Source organism: Leptopilina boulardi, unplaced genomic scaffold, assembly GCF_019393585.1.
Source record: "Leptopilina boulardi isolate dan_hultmark-lab unplaced genomic scaffold, ZJU_Lbou_2.1 LbouV2_202, whole genome shotgun sequence".
Classification (NCBI taxonomy): domain Eukaryota; kingdom Metazoa; phylum Arthropoda; class Insecta; order Hymenoptera; family Figitidae; genus Leptopilina; species Leptopilina boulardi.
The window spans coordinates 469,080-484,018 of NW_026137755.1; the positions used below are offsets into that span (position 1 = coordinate 469,080).

Below are 14,939 nucleotides of genomic sequence, written 5' to 3' on the forward strand. Positions count from 1 at the left end.
TATCAATTTGTATGAGTTGTGAAAATTTTGTTTTTTAAAGTTACTTAGAGTACTGAAGACTTAGTAAAAAAAAATAATACATTAGAAGTCAGAAAAAGAAAGAATAAAATTCTAATTGTAAGAAAATTCCGACTGACATCTCTCAAGTAGCTCGTAAACTCCCTTTAAATTTTCCTTGTTAAGCGGGGTAGCTCGACGGAAAAATCTATGGCCAAGCTTAAGACGGTCTGTTCTAATTGCGTCCCGTGTTCAACGCTATATGTAATGTCGGAGACCATTAAAATAAGTCTCAGTATTAGTGCTCACTGAGCCTCTGTATGCATTAAAAAAAAAGAAAAAAATGCAAAATAAAGAAAATCACTTCTTTTAAATGATTACATAAGAAATGCGATACTGTCACACACACAAAAAAAAGAGATTTATAATTTGTAAAAGCTCCCCTCACGCGACCAAAGGCGATAATGGGAGAGTGCGAGACTTGCTTTGGTACTTTTGAAAACTTTTTAAGTTTTAAATAGTTTCACTTGAGTTTTAATTAGGAAATTTTCCCCTCTTTTACTCTCCAATACTTTATGAACTCTCGGCTCTCTCTTTTTTTTATTTAAGCATTTGTTTTATTACACGGCCTTAAATTTTATTTGATAAATAAAATAAAAATTTTTAACAAAAAAAAAAAAAGGTTTCAAAAAAAAAATTTCACAAAAGTACGTGGAAAAAAGATATTAAAAGTATAATATGCAAAATGGTCATTGAGTTACAGAGCGGAAAGTTCGCGGTGTACCCGTGACGTTAAAAACAAAGGCCCCTTAAATTTATGGTACAATTAAAAACTCGTCTTTAGTATTTTCCGTCCCCCCCCCCCTCTCACCCTTTCAAGAGTCATCTTCTCCTTTTGTTTAGCCTTCCGGCTCTACCTTATGGCATCATAATTTATCTCAACGTGGTCTTGACAGAGTATACATATATATATTATTTCATTTTAAAAAAATCAATTGCAAATAAAAATCAGATTGTTGAAAATCGTATTTCTATTTACGAAAAAGAATTTTAAAATTTAATTTGTTTATTGAAAAATGTTTTTTAGATAATTTATTAAAAAAAATTATTTTTTAGTAAACAAATTAAGTTTTAAATTTATCATTTTCTGCAGAAAGAATTTTAAAAAAAATTTTTATATGATGATGGTGGAGAGTACATAATAAACGATTATCGTCTGTTTTATTGAGGCAGTGATATACGTCGATAATTCACTGCAATTAAAGTGATTAGTATATATATATATATGTATATACAGAAGCGCAGAAGTTCCGTTTTCGCGGTCGATTCCATCGTATTTGTTTCATCGCGTAGGCTATTCCTGGATAATCGAAAACCTAAACGTGGGGAAAATTGCGATCAGGTCTGCGGGTGTACACTCAATCGACCGTGAAAATTGAAAAACTATTTCGATCGGGCACGAGTTTAAGGGCCTGAGGATTTAGCGAGAGAGAGAGAGAGAGAGAGAGAGAAGGGGGGCGATTACTGGTACTCCATATTACACAACCCTCGCATCACCCTTCGACACAATATATTCTCTTCAATTAAACACAAAATTTCAAAAAAAGGACCAATTTTAGTTTAATGAAATTCTTCATAAAATGTTTATAAAAAATATAAACAAGAAATTTGCTGAAAAATTTTGCTAATTTTTTTTTTGCAACAATTGAATCTGAGGAAGCAAGTTCTAATTGAAATTCAAAAAAAAAATCAAACCGGAAAGGGTCAAGGGGCGAATCTGAAGAGTAACAATGCGGAAGGCAGATGTTGGATCGTCGACCCTTAGAAACGAATTTTAATCTTGGGGTGGTCATATATATATATAATAAATTTGCATACTGGTCAAACTTGTGTGTCCACCATAACAAAAAATATCATATAAATACATTTAGTCCAATTTCAACAGTCACATAGTAATGTTGTACAATCAAATTTTTCCAAAATATCAATTTTTAATATCGTTCAATAAAAAAATGTGCATTTTTGAATACAATTTTTAGAAAAAAAAAATATTAGATCATCGTGATAATATGTAAATGTCGGATGCAAAATATATATTATTCAATGTTTAGGTACATGCATTATGTGAAAAGTGATTCATGAATTCCGATGTAATATAATATCCATTCGATTGGAATTGATTTTGGTATGTGTTTATATATACATATATAGTCCGAGTTATACAAGGAAAATTAATTCAATTCATCTGGTGTTCACATAAAGCTCTACTCTCTCTCTCAATATAATTCACATCCGTCTGTCTCACTTTACTCGCATGTAATTGCGCGTTTATCTCATTAACGGAATCATTAAATTACCCAAATTTACGATTATGGGGGATTAGTATATTCCAGCCATAAAAAACAACCCAATTTTTTTCATTTCCAGGAAAACATTCTTTCAAAAAAAAAATATTTTTCAACTTTTTTTCCAGTTAGTATGATTTAAAAAAAATATTTCTTATTTAAAAAAAATAGCAGGCAATGAAATAAATGAGAAAGAAATTATTGAGTTAGTTTTTAATTTTTTTTTCCTTTTTCCAGGAAAACATTCTATCCAAAAAAAGTTATTTTTCACTTATTTTCCAGTTAGTTTCTAGTTAGAATAATTTTAGAAAAGTATTTTTTACTTAAAAAAAAGTAGACAATGAAATAAATAAGAAAGAAATTATTTAGTTAGTTTTTAAAACCAGGAGGAAAGATTTTTTCATTTTCCAGGAAAACATTCTATCCAAAAAAAGTTATTTTTCACTTATTTTCCAATTAGTTTCCAGTTAGTATGATTTGAGAAAAGTATTTTTTGCTTTAAAAAAATAGTAGGCAATGAAATAAATGAGAAAGAAATTATTGAGTTAGTTTTTAAAACAAGGAGGAAGGATTCGCATATTTATAATTAAACGTAATAATGAAAATATAACTGTTTTAGCATTATTTTGTTATTATAAAAATTTTTTATTTGATTTAAATGATGAAGTTAAAAAAAATTTTTTTTAAGAACTTATCAATAATAATATAGATATATTGTGATAACAACAGAACCTCAACAGAGAAATTGACTACTGAGAATTCGCTAAGTTTTTGTATAAAAAAAAAAAAGAAGGAAGAGGTCGTGAAAGTCGGGGAAAAACAAAAGCAAGCTGCGATTCCGTACATACCTTTCGCATTACTAGCCTCATCCTACCCACCTTCTTTTGCCTCGCCATCAGGCAATCTAAACCCCCCCCCCTGCTACCCCTGTTTTCTCTATTTTCCTCCCATTTACCTCCCACACGAAGCATTATCATTTGCTTTTCTCTTTGCTTTTCTCCTTTTTCCTCACTTTCTCTCCCCTCTCTCTTTCACCCTCTGTAAAGACATGGTCCAAGAAAAACATCTTTTATTCTCTTTCTTATTTCTATCTCCTTCCTCTATATTTTCTGTCTCTATATATATTTTCATTTTTCCTCTTCTCTTCTCGTTACAAAAACAAAGGATTCTTGAGAAAAGGTTAATAAATTTTCAAAAGGATACTGCTACATTGGATATTCTTACTATTTTCTATACAATATAGTCAAACTATACAAAAACTAGCTAGAAATGTAACATTACGACCAACAAGTTTCTAGACATTTAAACTATGTGGAAACTATGTAGTTTCTAGACATTTAAACTATGTGGAAACTATGTAGTTTCTAGATAATTAAACTGTTTGGAAACTATCTAGACTATTTATAAAGTTTAGGATTGTACTATCTAGTTTCTAGATACTTAAACTATATGGTAACTATCTAGCGTATCTATAGATTATTTATAGGTCAATATTTAGAGAATAAATGGTCACCCATTTTTTTTGCTAAATAAAAATAATTCAGCCATTTCTTTTTTTAAAGCACCCCTTGGGTATTGCTAATTTGAAAGGGTCGAGATAAGAGTGGGTGGGGTTATTAAGACAATGAAAAAACTCCAGCCATCTTTAATTCTCAACGAACCCCAGCACCAACCCCTTTTATATATACTTGAAGGGAATGGAAAAAAGCTGCCGATCAATAATTTCAACTTTACTTCATCTTAATACTTTTTCACCATCCTTTCGTATATACTATTTTAAAATTTTTTAGAGAGAAGAAGAAGAAGAGAAGAAAAGAAGAAGAAAGAGAAATTTAAAAAGTAATTACCATGTAAAATAATTAAATTTCTTTATAAATGTAATCTGTCTTTGTTGCTTAGGATTATTAACGAAAAATATTCCAACCAATCTAGTTTCTTATATCGGATCACTTTTATCAATTTTCCTTTGAAACTTAATTTCAATTAAATTGCACTTAATTTTGAATATTAAAATATCTTTTAATATCTTTTATACATAGAAGGTTAAATTCTTTATATAATTTTAATAATTTTAAATTTATCAAATTCTTCAATAAAAGATAAATTAATTATCAAAAAATAATTTATATTTCAATAATAATAATGAATAAAATAATAATAAAACATAAAATAGTTATAAATTTAACTTTAATTATTATTTGATTAATCTATAAAATTTTAGTGAAACAATTATTATATAGATGTAGAATTTGATTAAAAAAAGAAAATATAAATTACATAAAATTAACTTTAATTATTAGTTAAATAGTGATGATCCATTAACTTGATAATAAATGAATGTATTTTTGTTGCAAAATAAATTTTTATAGTTTATATCGCTCTTTTGACGCTGTTTTATTGCGAATTTAATATTTAAAATAATTTATTATTATGGAAATTCAATATTCATTTGCAGTGATTTTTAAATTTTTTGGTTTAATACCATTATTCACATCAAACAAACATCAATATCGTGTATACAATAAAATATACGTTTCACTATTGTCGTGCATTTGTTTTTTCGTTTATATTTATAAAAGAATATTTATGATTATTAATTTAATTAACAATTTGGAAATTGATTCATTAATATTATTTATCCAAGAATTATTGAGTTTATTGCATCTTATGAATAGTCACTTCATTATTATATGACATCAAGATCGTCTATTTAATGTTAGTATATATTATTGATTATATTATTATAAAAAATTGTATTATATTTTTATTATATATAAATTGATTTTATTTTTTCTTCTTTAATAATTTAATTTATTTCCTTTAAATTAATTAAATGTATAAATTTTTATTTTCAGTATCAGAAGAAACTTTTCACATTGAATACAATTTTCGAACAATATAATTGTCCAAGAGAAAATATAAATTGGTGGTTTTTAAAAGCAAGAATGATTTTTTATATAATATCAATAATTATTTATTTTACTTTTCAAAATCCTTCCATTAATATGTTAAATTATTTTGGAGATTTTGTTAATAGATTTTTAAATTTATACATATTGTATTCAACAACGTATTTCAGTTATCAGGCCTATATTTTGTATAAAAAATTTTTTATTCTAAATAACAATCTAATACCAAAACTTATTTGGAGGGATAATTTTAATAAAAATCCAAATAACATTACATTTAAAAATTTAAAGAATTTACATCAATTTATTTGTACATTTATTGTTGAATTAAATGATCTTTATGGTTTTAATCATATTTATTTCATTTATTATTCAGCAATAGAAATAATGTTAAATTTGTACTATGTCAAAATGTACTATGACATTATATATTTAATTACTTCCTGTTCAATGATTTTAAATTTTATCACTATGTGTAGATTTTTTCACATTTGCTGCGCTGAGGTAGTTAATATTTTAAATTTATTTTTCGTTTAAAATTAAATAAATTAAAATAATAAATAGGTACTAACAACAATAATAATCTATTTTTCATTTTTAAATTTCAGGCTAATCGATTTATTGATTGTGTTTTAAATGAAAATTTTCATATTGATAACAGATTTATTAGAATGGTATTTAGTAATTTTTATTTGATATTTTAATTTGTATAATTAAGAGCAATTGAATAATTTATTTTAAATGACTTTTTAGGAACATCTGGAAGTTACAGAATACTTTCTTAACAATGAAATTGTCTTTAGTGCTAAAGGCTACTGCAATGTGGATTTAAATATTATTTTTCATGTAAAACCATGTTTATAATTATTTAATGATTTTTTATAATATAAAAACTAATATAAACTAAGTTTACAAAAAATAATAATAATAATAATTTTTTACAGGTTGCAGCTATGGATTTAGCATATTTGTTGTATGAGAAAAAATAAAATTCGCAACAACAATTGGAAGAGCTAACTAAAACGTTTGTCTGACTTAAAACAATTTTTTCTACTTATAAAAATTTTTAATTTATATTAGTTTTTCTGACTAAAACTGAATTTTACTACTGAGAGAAAATTAAAACCGTATTGTAATATTGTCTGACTAAAATCGATATTTACTACTTATATTAAATAACAAAAAGTACAGTTGTTTGTCTGATTGAAACTGATTGTTACTACTGATAAAAAATTTCAGGAATTATATAAACTTCTGTCTGCCTAAAGTGGACTTTTACTACTTGTACAAAATTTCAAAAATGGAATTAGCTGGTCTGACTAAAAGTTACTTTTACTACTAATTTGAAAAGAACATTAAAAGCATTGTCTGACTAAAAAGAGTCTGTACTACTTATTCAAAAAAATGATAACTATTTGTCTGACTAAAAGTGACTTGTACTACTAGTGCAAAAAAAATAAAAACTTCGTCTTACCCTAACTGTCTTCTACTACTTCTAAACAATAAAAACCAGAAAAAATGTTGTCTGAGTAAAACTGACATTTACCACTTGTAAAAATTTCAAAAATTGAAAAATTTTGTCTTGTAACTTGCTTTTACTACTAATGTCACATTACGACAAATGTAAATATTTCGGCTGACTATAATCGACATGTACTACTTATATAAATTTACAATATTTTGTTGTTATTCATAAAGTTGAGCAAAAATAACATTAATTTTAAGAATTTCTCTTCTGGCATAATTTATTATTGTACTTAAAATGTTAGGTAAATAAAAAATTTTAAATCCTACATTTCAAAACATGTATTTTATTTTGCGTAAATGATTATTGAAGAAAAAGATTTTTTTCAATACAAATTAACATTGTCCTATATCAATAATTATCCTACATGTCCTTAAAAATAATTAAATAACTTAAAATTAAATTTACTTTAACTTTTATTATTGAGATATTATTATCATTATTAAATGAAAAAGAAACGTCAGAAAAAATGGACTTAAAAGATTAAATAAAATAATATTTCCTTAATAATATTATTTACAATATTTTTTATATATGTATTTAACATATACATCACTTACGCATTATTGATTAATTCATAAATTTATAAAAAGTTAAATTTTTTTTTATTTGTTTTTGATCTTATTCCTTATCGTACTGAACAGTAACCATTTCAAATGGTTCTCCCCTCGCCCAAACACGAAATAATTTACTTTTTCCATCTGAACAATGTATACTTTCTCGACGTTGATGATATCCAGCGTCCTTGAGAGTTTTTAAAACAGACGTTTTTGAAACTCCCATTTCCTCAGCAATTTCACGACTTGTAATATTTGGATTTTCTTCAACACTTGCACAAATTTTTGTTTGTACTTCTTCAGTCAAGAGATATTTTTCACGTTTTTTCTGAAAAACAATTTTTACATTATTTTTACTATTACTAGAAATGTTATTATTTTTACTATTACTATAAATGTTATTATTATTACTATTATTGGTATTAAATAGAGATTTTTTTAACAGTTACATAAAGATTTTTAAATAATTCAAAAAGTCACGACAATAGATGAAAAGATGGGTCTCAAAAAACTCTACAAAGAAAAACATCTGTAGGTGTTCTAAGAATTTTTAAGATATGAACAAAAAAAACTTTTTTTAAAAGAAATGAAAAACTTTTTTTTTATAACAGCAAGGTCAGCGTCATTGCACACATAAAGAACCCTAAAATAAGTTTTCATAAAATTGTATATCAATTTATGTTATTCGTTAAATTTTTTTTTTTGACAACAAACTTTAATGAAAATTCGATTTAATAATGAAAAATTCAACTTACATGTAATGCATGTTTATGGTCATTGTTTATACAACCAAATTGATTGAATTTTTGTAGGCATATTTGTACAGTGTGAAGTGATGGAATTGGAGATTCGGGAAATTCAACAGCAAATAAATCTCTCACTTTTCTAGCACTGTGTCCACTCAATAGTTGTTTAACTATCCATATTTTATGTTCAGTCGAATAAACAGACGGCGGCATTGTGTTTATTTAAGAAATTTATTGAACGAAAATTTTAATTCTTTTCATAACCATAACAAAAATTCACAACATTATTCGAGATATCAGGGTTCTGAATCTGAAAAATAGTTTCATCTAACCAGAGTTGGGTATGGAAATATGTAATTTTATGGGACAAGAAAAACATCATTTTTAATTGGGTAATTTGTTTCCTCTAGTTTCCATGCATCGATAAAAAAAAAGTACCGTCTTATGATACGGCAGTTTTCTCTATTATCCTCTTTGAAGTAGAAGCTTCACTGTTTGACCGTTAGTCATTGCAGCGCCAACTTGACAGTCGATACAAATGTATAACATTAATAAAGTGTAAATTTATTTGTTTAAATAAAAGTTAAAGGGTTTTTTTTTAGAAAACTAAATCGTAATAATATTAAGTATAAGATCCTATATATTTATAGGCGAAATATAAAAACAAATTCGTCGATTAAAACAAAGCAGCATATTTTTTAAAATAGGGCTTTAAACCCCTAAAGTAACGGATATTTTAGGTTATTCTATAGATATCCAGTGCCTTCACGGAAATTAGGATATCCTCAGGATGTTTTTAGAATAGTCATAGGCATTCCTAGGGCATTCAATGAATATCCTAATTTCCAAAAAAACCTCCAAATATCCTTTGGACATACCTATAAAAATAATTCTACCTCAATCCGTGGCGCTGAGAACTGAATTATAATTTACAGTGTAGCAAATCTTATATGCGTACAGTTAAAAATTTGCATGTGACAGTAGTTTGATTTTTTTTAGTTATAAAATTTAGTCTACAATTTAGCATTTAAAAATATATATATAAAAAAAAAATGTCGAAGAATCAAGAGATAGAATATTTTGATTTACACACAGTTCATAGTAATTTTGATCGTTCTCTCGTTGAAGAAGATGATGTGGATATTAAAGCATATTTGGACGCTTACCATGAGTTGTTCAAGTAAGTTTTTATTATTGTACACTTTGAAGTTTGTTGTTAACGTTATAAATATTATATATATATATATATAGCGTATTAAACAATGAATTTAAAACAAAGGACATTTCTATTGTATTTTTCTAAATGTTATATTAATTAAAATTCGTTTTTCTTTATAATTAAAAAATAATATTTCCTCTATTCTATTTATATATTATAATTTAATGCGTTTCAACAATCTTATCTTACAGTTAATTTATTTTGTACTTGACTTTTACCTTTAGTGTGTATTATTTAAATTATCAGTCATTTAGTATTTACAACTTTTTATTCCGCGGATATATCTAAAAATAGTAATTCTTTATTTCTATAATAGATTTAGACCTTCATGTATATTTTATTCCTTTTTTAAAAATTTATTAAAAATAAAATGTTTTTATTTTCAAACATTCATTTAATAAACATTTATTTCATATTTAAATATTTATTCTATGAATTAAAAAATGAAAATTTATGAATTATATAGTAATATAGTTTATATCTTTGGCACAATTTTTATTTTTTATCTTAAAAAATGTGCCTTGAATTATTATCGCAATTTTATCGGTTATAAAAAAGAGTTTCCTTATATTATCATTAAATGTAAATCTTATAAGTGTTTTCAAATATTTTTTTGTTTGTAAAAGAATGTATTTAGAATCTTTAAAATTGAACAATTTAAAAAGAAATTTTTTTTTTAAATATGTTTAAGTGAAGAAATGTAATTTTATTTATAGAATTAATTTAAATACATTTTTTTTGTAAAATAATTACTTTCTTGTATAGATTTTTTCAACTTATGGGCAGTGTCTTCAGTTTTGTGTCTTCTGATTTAAAGCAAAAAATTGATGTTTTACAAGAGCTTCTCGATAATGATCAAAACAATTATCAAACAATTAAAACAATGATTGAACATGAGAAAGGTAATAATTTATTGGAGAAAAAAGATTTTGTCAGTGGTGCTAGAACTTTTTTACGACTTCATAGAGGTTTAGGTGAGTATTTAATTTTTAATTATTATTACTTCTTTTTCTCTATGAATAAAATTATTTTATTTTGCAGACTTTATTTCTGAATTTCTCAAGCAAATGGGTGAATTGTCAGATTCAGAGAAAACTTCAACTTGTTGCCAAAATGCCTATAATAAAACTTTAGCCAAACATCATCCGTGGGTTATTAAAAAAGCTGCCGTTGTTGCTATGTATACAATGCCAACTAGAGAAAATTTATTTAAAAAGGTATTTATTTTCTTTGAAAATTAATAAATATACATTAACATTTCTTGCTCTTTTCATAAATTTTTTTTTCATATTTAATTTTAGGTTTGCGGAGAGCATGTCGAAAAAAATATAGAGGTACTCCCAAAAACATTGGAAGTAACATCATTGGTATTTTCTCGAACCCATAGACTCTATGAAATGCACGAGTTGCACACACTGCCATAATGATGGTGAAAAATTTTTAAAAAAATTTTTTTGTTTTTTGTATACCAAAGGACACTTTTAAAAAAAAGATACACATTCCGTGAATCGTGTGATAAAAAAATGCATAAGAATTTATATACATTTTAATTTTTGGAGTTTATGTTTTATTTATTTAAAATCATTGTTTGATATTATACCACTTAAGTATTGGATTTTTTTTTAAAAACATACTTTAATTATTACGACTGAATGTATTTTAGTGCAATTATTATTATTATATATATATGTATAAATCTGTTATATTTATTGTGGTGTCAAATATGCCTTCTAAAAAAATATATATATACACACATGAATATTTTTTTTTTATCTAGTTTATGATTTTGTTCCATTTGAATGAGCAGAGTAAAAAGTTTCATCCATAAGCATACCTGAAAAAATTGCAAAAAATGTCAAAATTGATTTAAATATAATTGAGGGAAAATAAAAATTATTGTATTTTGTAAAAAAAAAGGAAAAAAAAATCCTACGTACCAGCGGTGCATGCAGTGAGAAAACAAACGATACTTCCGGCAATTGCAGCTCTTATAGCAACTTCAGCAACTTGTGATCTTTTTTCTGGCATTAATGTTGTTAATGCACCAGCAAATATTCCCAATGATGCAGGATTTGAAAAACCACAAATTGCAAAAGTTGCAATTGCTTCAGTTCTAGGCGATAGTCTCCCTTCTAATTTGTATTCACCTAATTTTTGATAAGCTACAAATTCATTAACTGCAACTTTTAGTCCTATTAAATTGCCAACATCGCCGCAACTCTCCCATGGTACTCCCATGATCCAACTTAGTGGCATAAAAGTTCGCGAAAGAAGAAACTAAAAATATTGTTAAAAAATACTTGATTCTATTCTCAATATAGTCTCAAATTTCCTCAGTCTCAACTCTCAACGATTTCAATAGTAACTAAAGTCTCAACAGTCTTAAGTTTCATCAGTCTCAATAGTTTAAATTCTTATCTATGATGTACGACGGACGGACGGACAGACGCGAAATCTAAAAAATTAAAAATTCTATACCTCAAAGGTCATTTCACTGTAGCCAACAAGTCCACCAATCCAAGAGAGCAGAGCGTTTAAAAATGCAACAAATGATGTGAATGCTATAATATTGGCAGTTATTCCTAAAACAATAGGTATTCCATTAAGTGCTCCTCTAATTCCAGCATCTAATAAACTTGCATCTTCCCTAGAATAAGAAATATATTATCAAATTATCCTTCCAAAAAAAAAGAAACTAACTTACGATTTATAATCCGGTAATTCTTTAAAAGTAGTTTGACTTTTTTCAGTTTCGGGATAAAATAATTTTGAAAATGCAAGAGATGCTGGTGCAGCCATTAGAGTAGCAGTTATTAAATTCGAAGGCGTTGCCCCAAATCCTATATAAGCAGCTAATGTCGTTCCTATAAAAATATTTTCATATTTCAAACTTTTATCAAAAGAAAAATGTAAATTAAATAATTCCTTTTTTGTAATATTTAGTTAAAGACAAACCAGAAACGGATGCAAATCCAGAACACATTATGGTGTGTATTTCCGATTTAGTCAAAGAACTCATATAAGGTTTAATCAGTAAAATAGATTCTGTCTAAAAAAAAAAATTATATTACTTTTTTGTAATTTTCTTTGAAAAAATTAATTACCATTCCTAAGAAAGTATTTCCTGCTGCATTCATTGATTCACAGGCAGTTGTTCCAACGAGTTTTTGAAGTAACCATCCTAATTTTAAAATTACTTTTTGTAAAATACCACAATGATACAACATTTGTATTATAAATCCAAAGAAAAATATAGCGGGTAGTGCCTGGGGATAATAGTTTTTTTTTTATTTAAATTATTATTAATTTTCTAAATTTTTTTTTTTTGATGCGTTAATTATTAAATACTGACGGCAAAGACGAAAATTCCACTGTCAACTAATTGATCTGAATATGCAAATTTGGCACCAACTTTTACGAAATTTAAAAATGTTTCAACTTTATTTGAAATACATTGAAATATCGCACGTCCAATTGACCATCTTATGGTAAATAATCCAAATAAAATTTGAATTATTATTCCAGATACTACGGATTTCCAATTTACCTATTGAAAAATTGAAAATAATTTTAATAATATTCTCAATTTTCCCATAAATAATCAACATTTATTTAATAATATACATACTTTGTTTGGATGTTTTGAGAAAATCCAACCAAATGTTACAATAAGTAAAATACCACCAAAACTAATCCATCTTTCACGTGCACCAGTGGTGTCAAAAATTAAAAATACTATTATTAGTACTAAAATTGTAAAATAAATTAATGCCTGCCCATATGAATGAAGATATCTGAAGAAATTATTTATTTAAATTAATAATTTTCCCATTGAGTATGATAATAATAATAATAATAATAATAATAATATTAACAATAAAATTAGTAATAATATTAATAATTATTTTATTATTAATATTACACCTTATAATTTATAATTAAAATGTTAAATTAATTATTTATGGCGAATTAAAAAAAAATGTACCGTTTGTGACGATTAGTTTTCATGCTGGTATTAAGTGACAATAACCCAGAGCAAATCAATTTTCTCAAGTACTTTTTTAATAGAGAATGATACAAAAAACTAGAGTAGATTATCACAATGATTATAAGAAGCATGCCATATCCATCACACCATTCCAATTCACAATTTGTTGCTGAAAATTGGTAAAATTATTTGTATTATAATATACATATAATATTTAAAATATTATTATATAAATTATTAATTGTATTTAAATTATTATATTCATATATCATTAAATGCACTAAAAGTTTTTTTTTTTTTTGTAATATACTACCTACAATTATTGTGCCAGTAAATACCCGCGAAGGCCACGTATGTTACGACCATTAGATTAAGTAACAAATAGCCACATATTTTTAATGTTTTTTGATGCGATTCAAGAAACACTTCGAATCCTGTTTTTGCTTTATCAAAAACTCCATCGTTTTCATCTAATTTTTCTTCTTTCGACATCTTTTTGAATAAAAATAAAAAAAGAAAATTTAATGTATATAACATAAAAAAAGAAAGAAAATTTTAAAAATTTTCAATTAAATTTATTTTATAATTAAAATATTAATTAGAAAATAATTATATTATACAATATATAAAATTATTATATTCTAAATTATTTAAGTATGTACATACTTGTGTTTGAAATTTTGTTGCTGAATTAATTCCATCAATCTCATATTCCTAAAATATTTATATAATAATTGTATTATAAAACGTAAATTTTATTTATTATAAACTTTTTTTTTAAACAAAAATGATTTAAATTTTACTTAATAGTTTTCTTATCTCTTTATTATCGGTTAATAAACGGGTAACAAAGAAATTATACGGTTTCTAAGAAATAATAAATTAATAAATTATACTTACATTTTGTGATTTATTTGCAAATATATAATTTATTCAAAATTTAGTTATTACATTTCATTATATTCATGCAAAATTCCATTTAGATAAGAAAATATAAATATAGTATTTTAAATAAAAAGTATTACATTTTTTCTATACAACTATTTTTAAAAAATATAAATAAATTATTATTATCATAAAAACTATAAATAAAAATTTAAAATATATAAATAAATTATTATTTTCATTTTATATTTTTTAATAGTTTATCCGATATTTTTATTTTAGAAAATTTATTTTTAAAAAATTTTTATTATTTGTTTTATTTTATATTGTTTTTATAATTATATTATCGTACATTAAAATCATATATATACCTCACTGAAGGCTTCGTTACTGATACCAGCTGCCATTGTCAATCAGATAAAAACAAATTTCTTTTGTTCTTAATTTTTTGTCGCGCGACAATTTCTATAATTAACATTTATACTAAAACACCTTGAAATAACTTTGCCAAATAACATTTTTTTTTTCTTTCTAAACTTGAGGCTAATTTTGAAAATTTTTACTATTTTCCAACGTTTTCATAATTTGGATGTAAAAAATTTTTCTTTTTTTTCCCCTTTTAATAATCCATTATTGCAGTTAGCACGACGGTCACTAAAGAACTACTCTCGCATAACAAATTGAAAGAATTTTCCTTCAAATCCACAATCAACACTGGGGAATGTTATATCTACCATCATGTGAGATTATATAGACATTTCAGGTGTG

General features: G+C 25.1%; 3 protein-coding genes and 1 long non-coding RNA gene across 5 annotated transcripts in view; 2 read left to right on the forward strand and 2 right to left on the reverse strand.

The window, feature by feature from the left end:
- The window catches only part of LOC127278386 (uncharacterized), a 201,050-nt gene extending 192,652 nt beyond the window's left edge, over positions 1-8,398 (reverse strand). The window contains exons 1-2 of one of the 2 annotated variants that reach the window (XR_007842485.1): positions 8,089-8,398; positions 7,339-7,661 (exon numbers count right to left, since the gene is read on the reverse strand). Coding sequence is in view for 1 of the 2 variants with exons in the window: in XM_051300094.1 (XP_051156051.1) it covers positions 7,398-7,661; positions 8,089-8,292 (468 nt within the window). In the remaining variant the exon portion in view is untranslated. Of the gene's footprint in view, positions 1-7,288; positions 7,662-8,088 lie in introns of those variants that run through there. The other variant, XM_051300094.1, reaches the window with a different exon arrangement.
- LOC127278390 (uncharacterized) lies at positions 5,858-7,002 on the forward strand. The gene is made up of 3 exons (XR_007842487.1): positions 5,858-5,925; positions 6,005-6,097; positions 6,196-7,002. It is a non-coding gene; the product is annotated as an uncharacterized LOC127278390 (long non-coding RNA).
- Positions 8,399-8,923: 525 nt separating the features above from the next.
- Positions 8,924-11,057, forward strand: LOC127278385 (ceramide-1-phosphate transfer protein). The gene is made up of 4 exons (XM_051300093.1): positions 8,924-9,259; positions 10,064-10,272; positions 10,340-10,515; positions 10,600-11,057. The coding sequence occupies exons 1-4, from the start codon at positions 9,132-9,134 to the stop codon at positions 10,720-10,722; spliced, it is 636 nt and encodes a 211-aa protein (XP_051156050.1). The 5' UTR covers positions 8,924-9,131; the 3' UTR covers positions 10,723-11,057.
- LOC127278384 (uncharacterized transporter YutK-like) lies at positions 10,954-14,883 on the reverse strand. Its single transcript, XM_051300092.1, has 12 exons — positions 14,543-14,883; positions 13,953-14,000; positions 13,604-13,778; positions 13,284-13,455; positions 12,927-13,092; positions 12,651-12,845; positions 12,403-12,564; positions 12,254-12,347; positions 12,003-12,162; positions 11,777-11,945; positions 11,236-11,575; positions 10,954-11,132 (listed from the first exon to the last, which is right to left on the reverse strand). Exons 1-12 carry the CDS (start codon positions 14,576-14,578, stop codon positions 11,077-11,079), a joined length of 1,773 nt encoding a protein of 590 aa, XP_051156049.1. The 5' UTR covers positions 14,579-14,883; the 3' UTR covers positions 10,954-11,076.
- Between the last annotated feature and the right edge of the window lie 56 nt (positions 14,884-14,939).

Coding starts and splice junctions, on each gene's coding strand:
- LOC127278384 (XM_051300092.1), bottom strand. CDS start 14,578: ATGGCAGCTGGTATCAGTAACGAAGCCTTCAGTGAG. Junction 14,001..14,542: donor GTAACGAAGCCTTCAGTGAG/GTATATATATGA, acceptor TAAATATTTTAG/GAATATGAGATTGATGGAAT. Junction 12,348..12,402: donor GAAATACTTTCTTAGGAATG/GTAATTAATTTT, acceptor TTTTTTTTTTAG/ACAGAATCTATTTTACTGAT.
- LOC127278385 (XM_051300093.1), top strand. CDS start 9,132: ATGTCGAAGAATCAAGAGATAGAATATTTTGATTTACACACAGTTCAT. Junction 9,260..10,063: donor GCTTACCATGAGTTGTTCAA/GTAAGTTTTTAT, acceptor TTTCTTGTATAG/ATTTTTTCAACTTATGGGCA. Junction 10,516..10,599: donor GAGAAAATTTATTTAAAAAG/GTATTTATTTTC, acceptor ATTTAATTTTAG/GTTTGCGGAGAGCATGTCGA.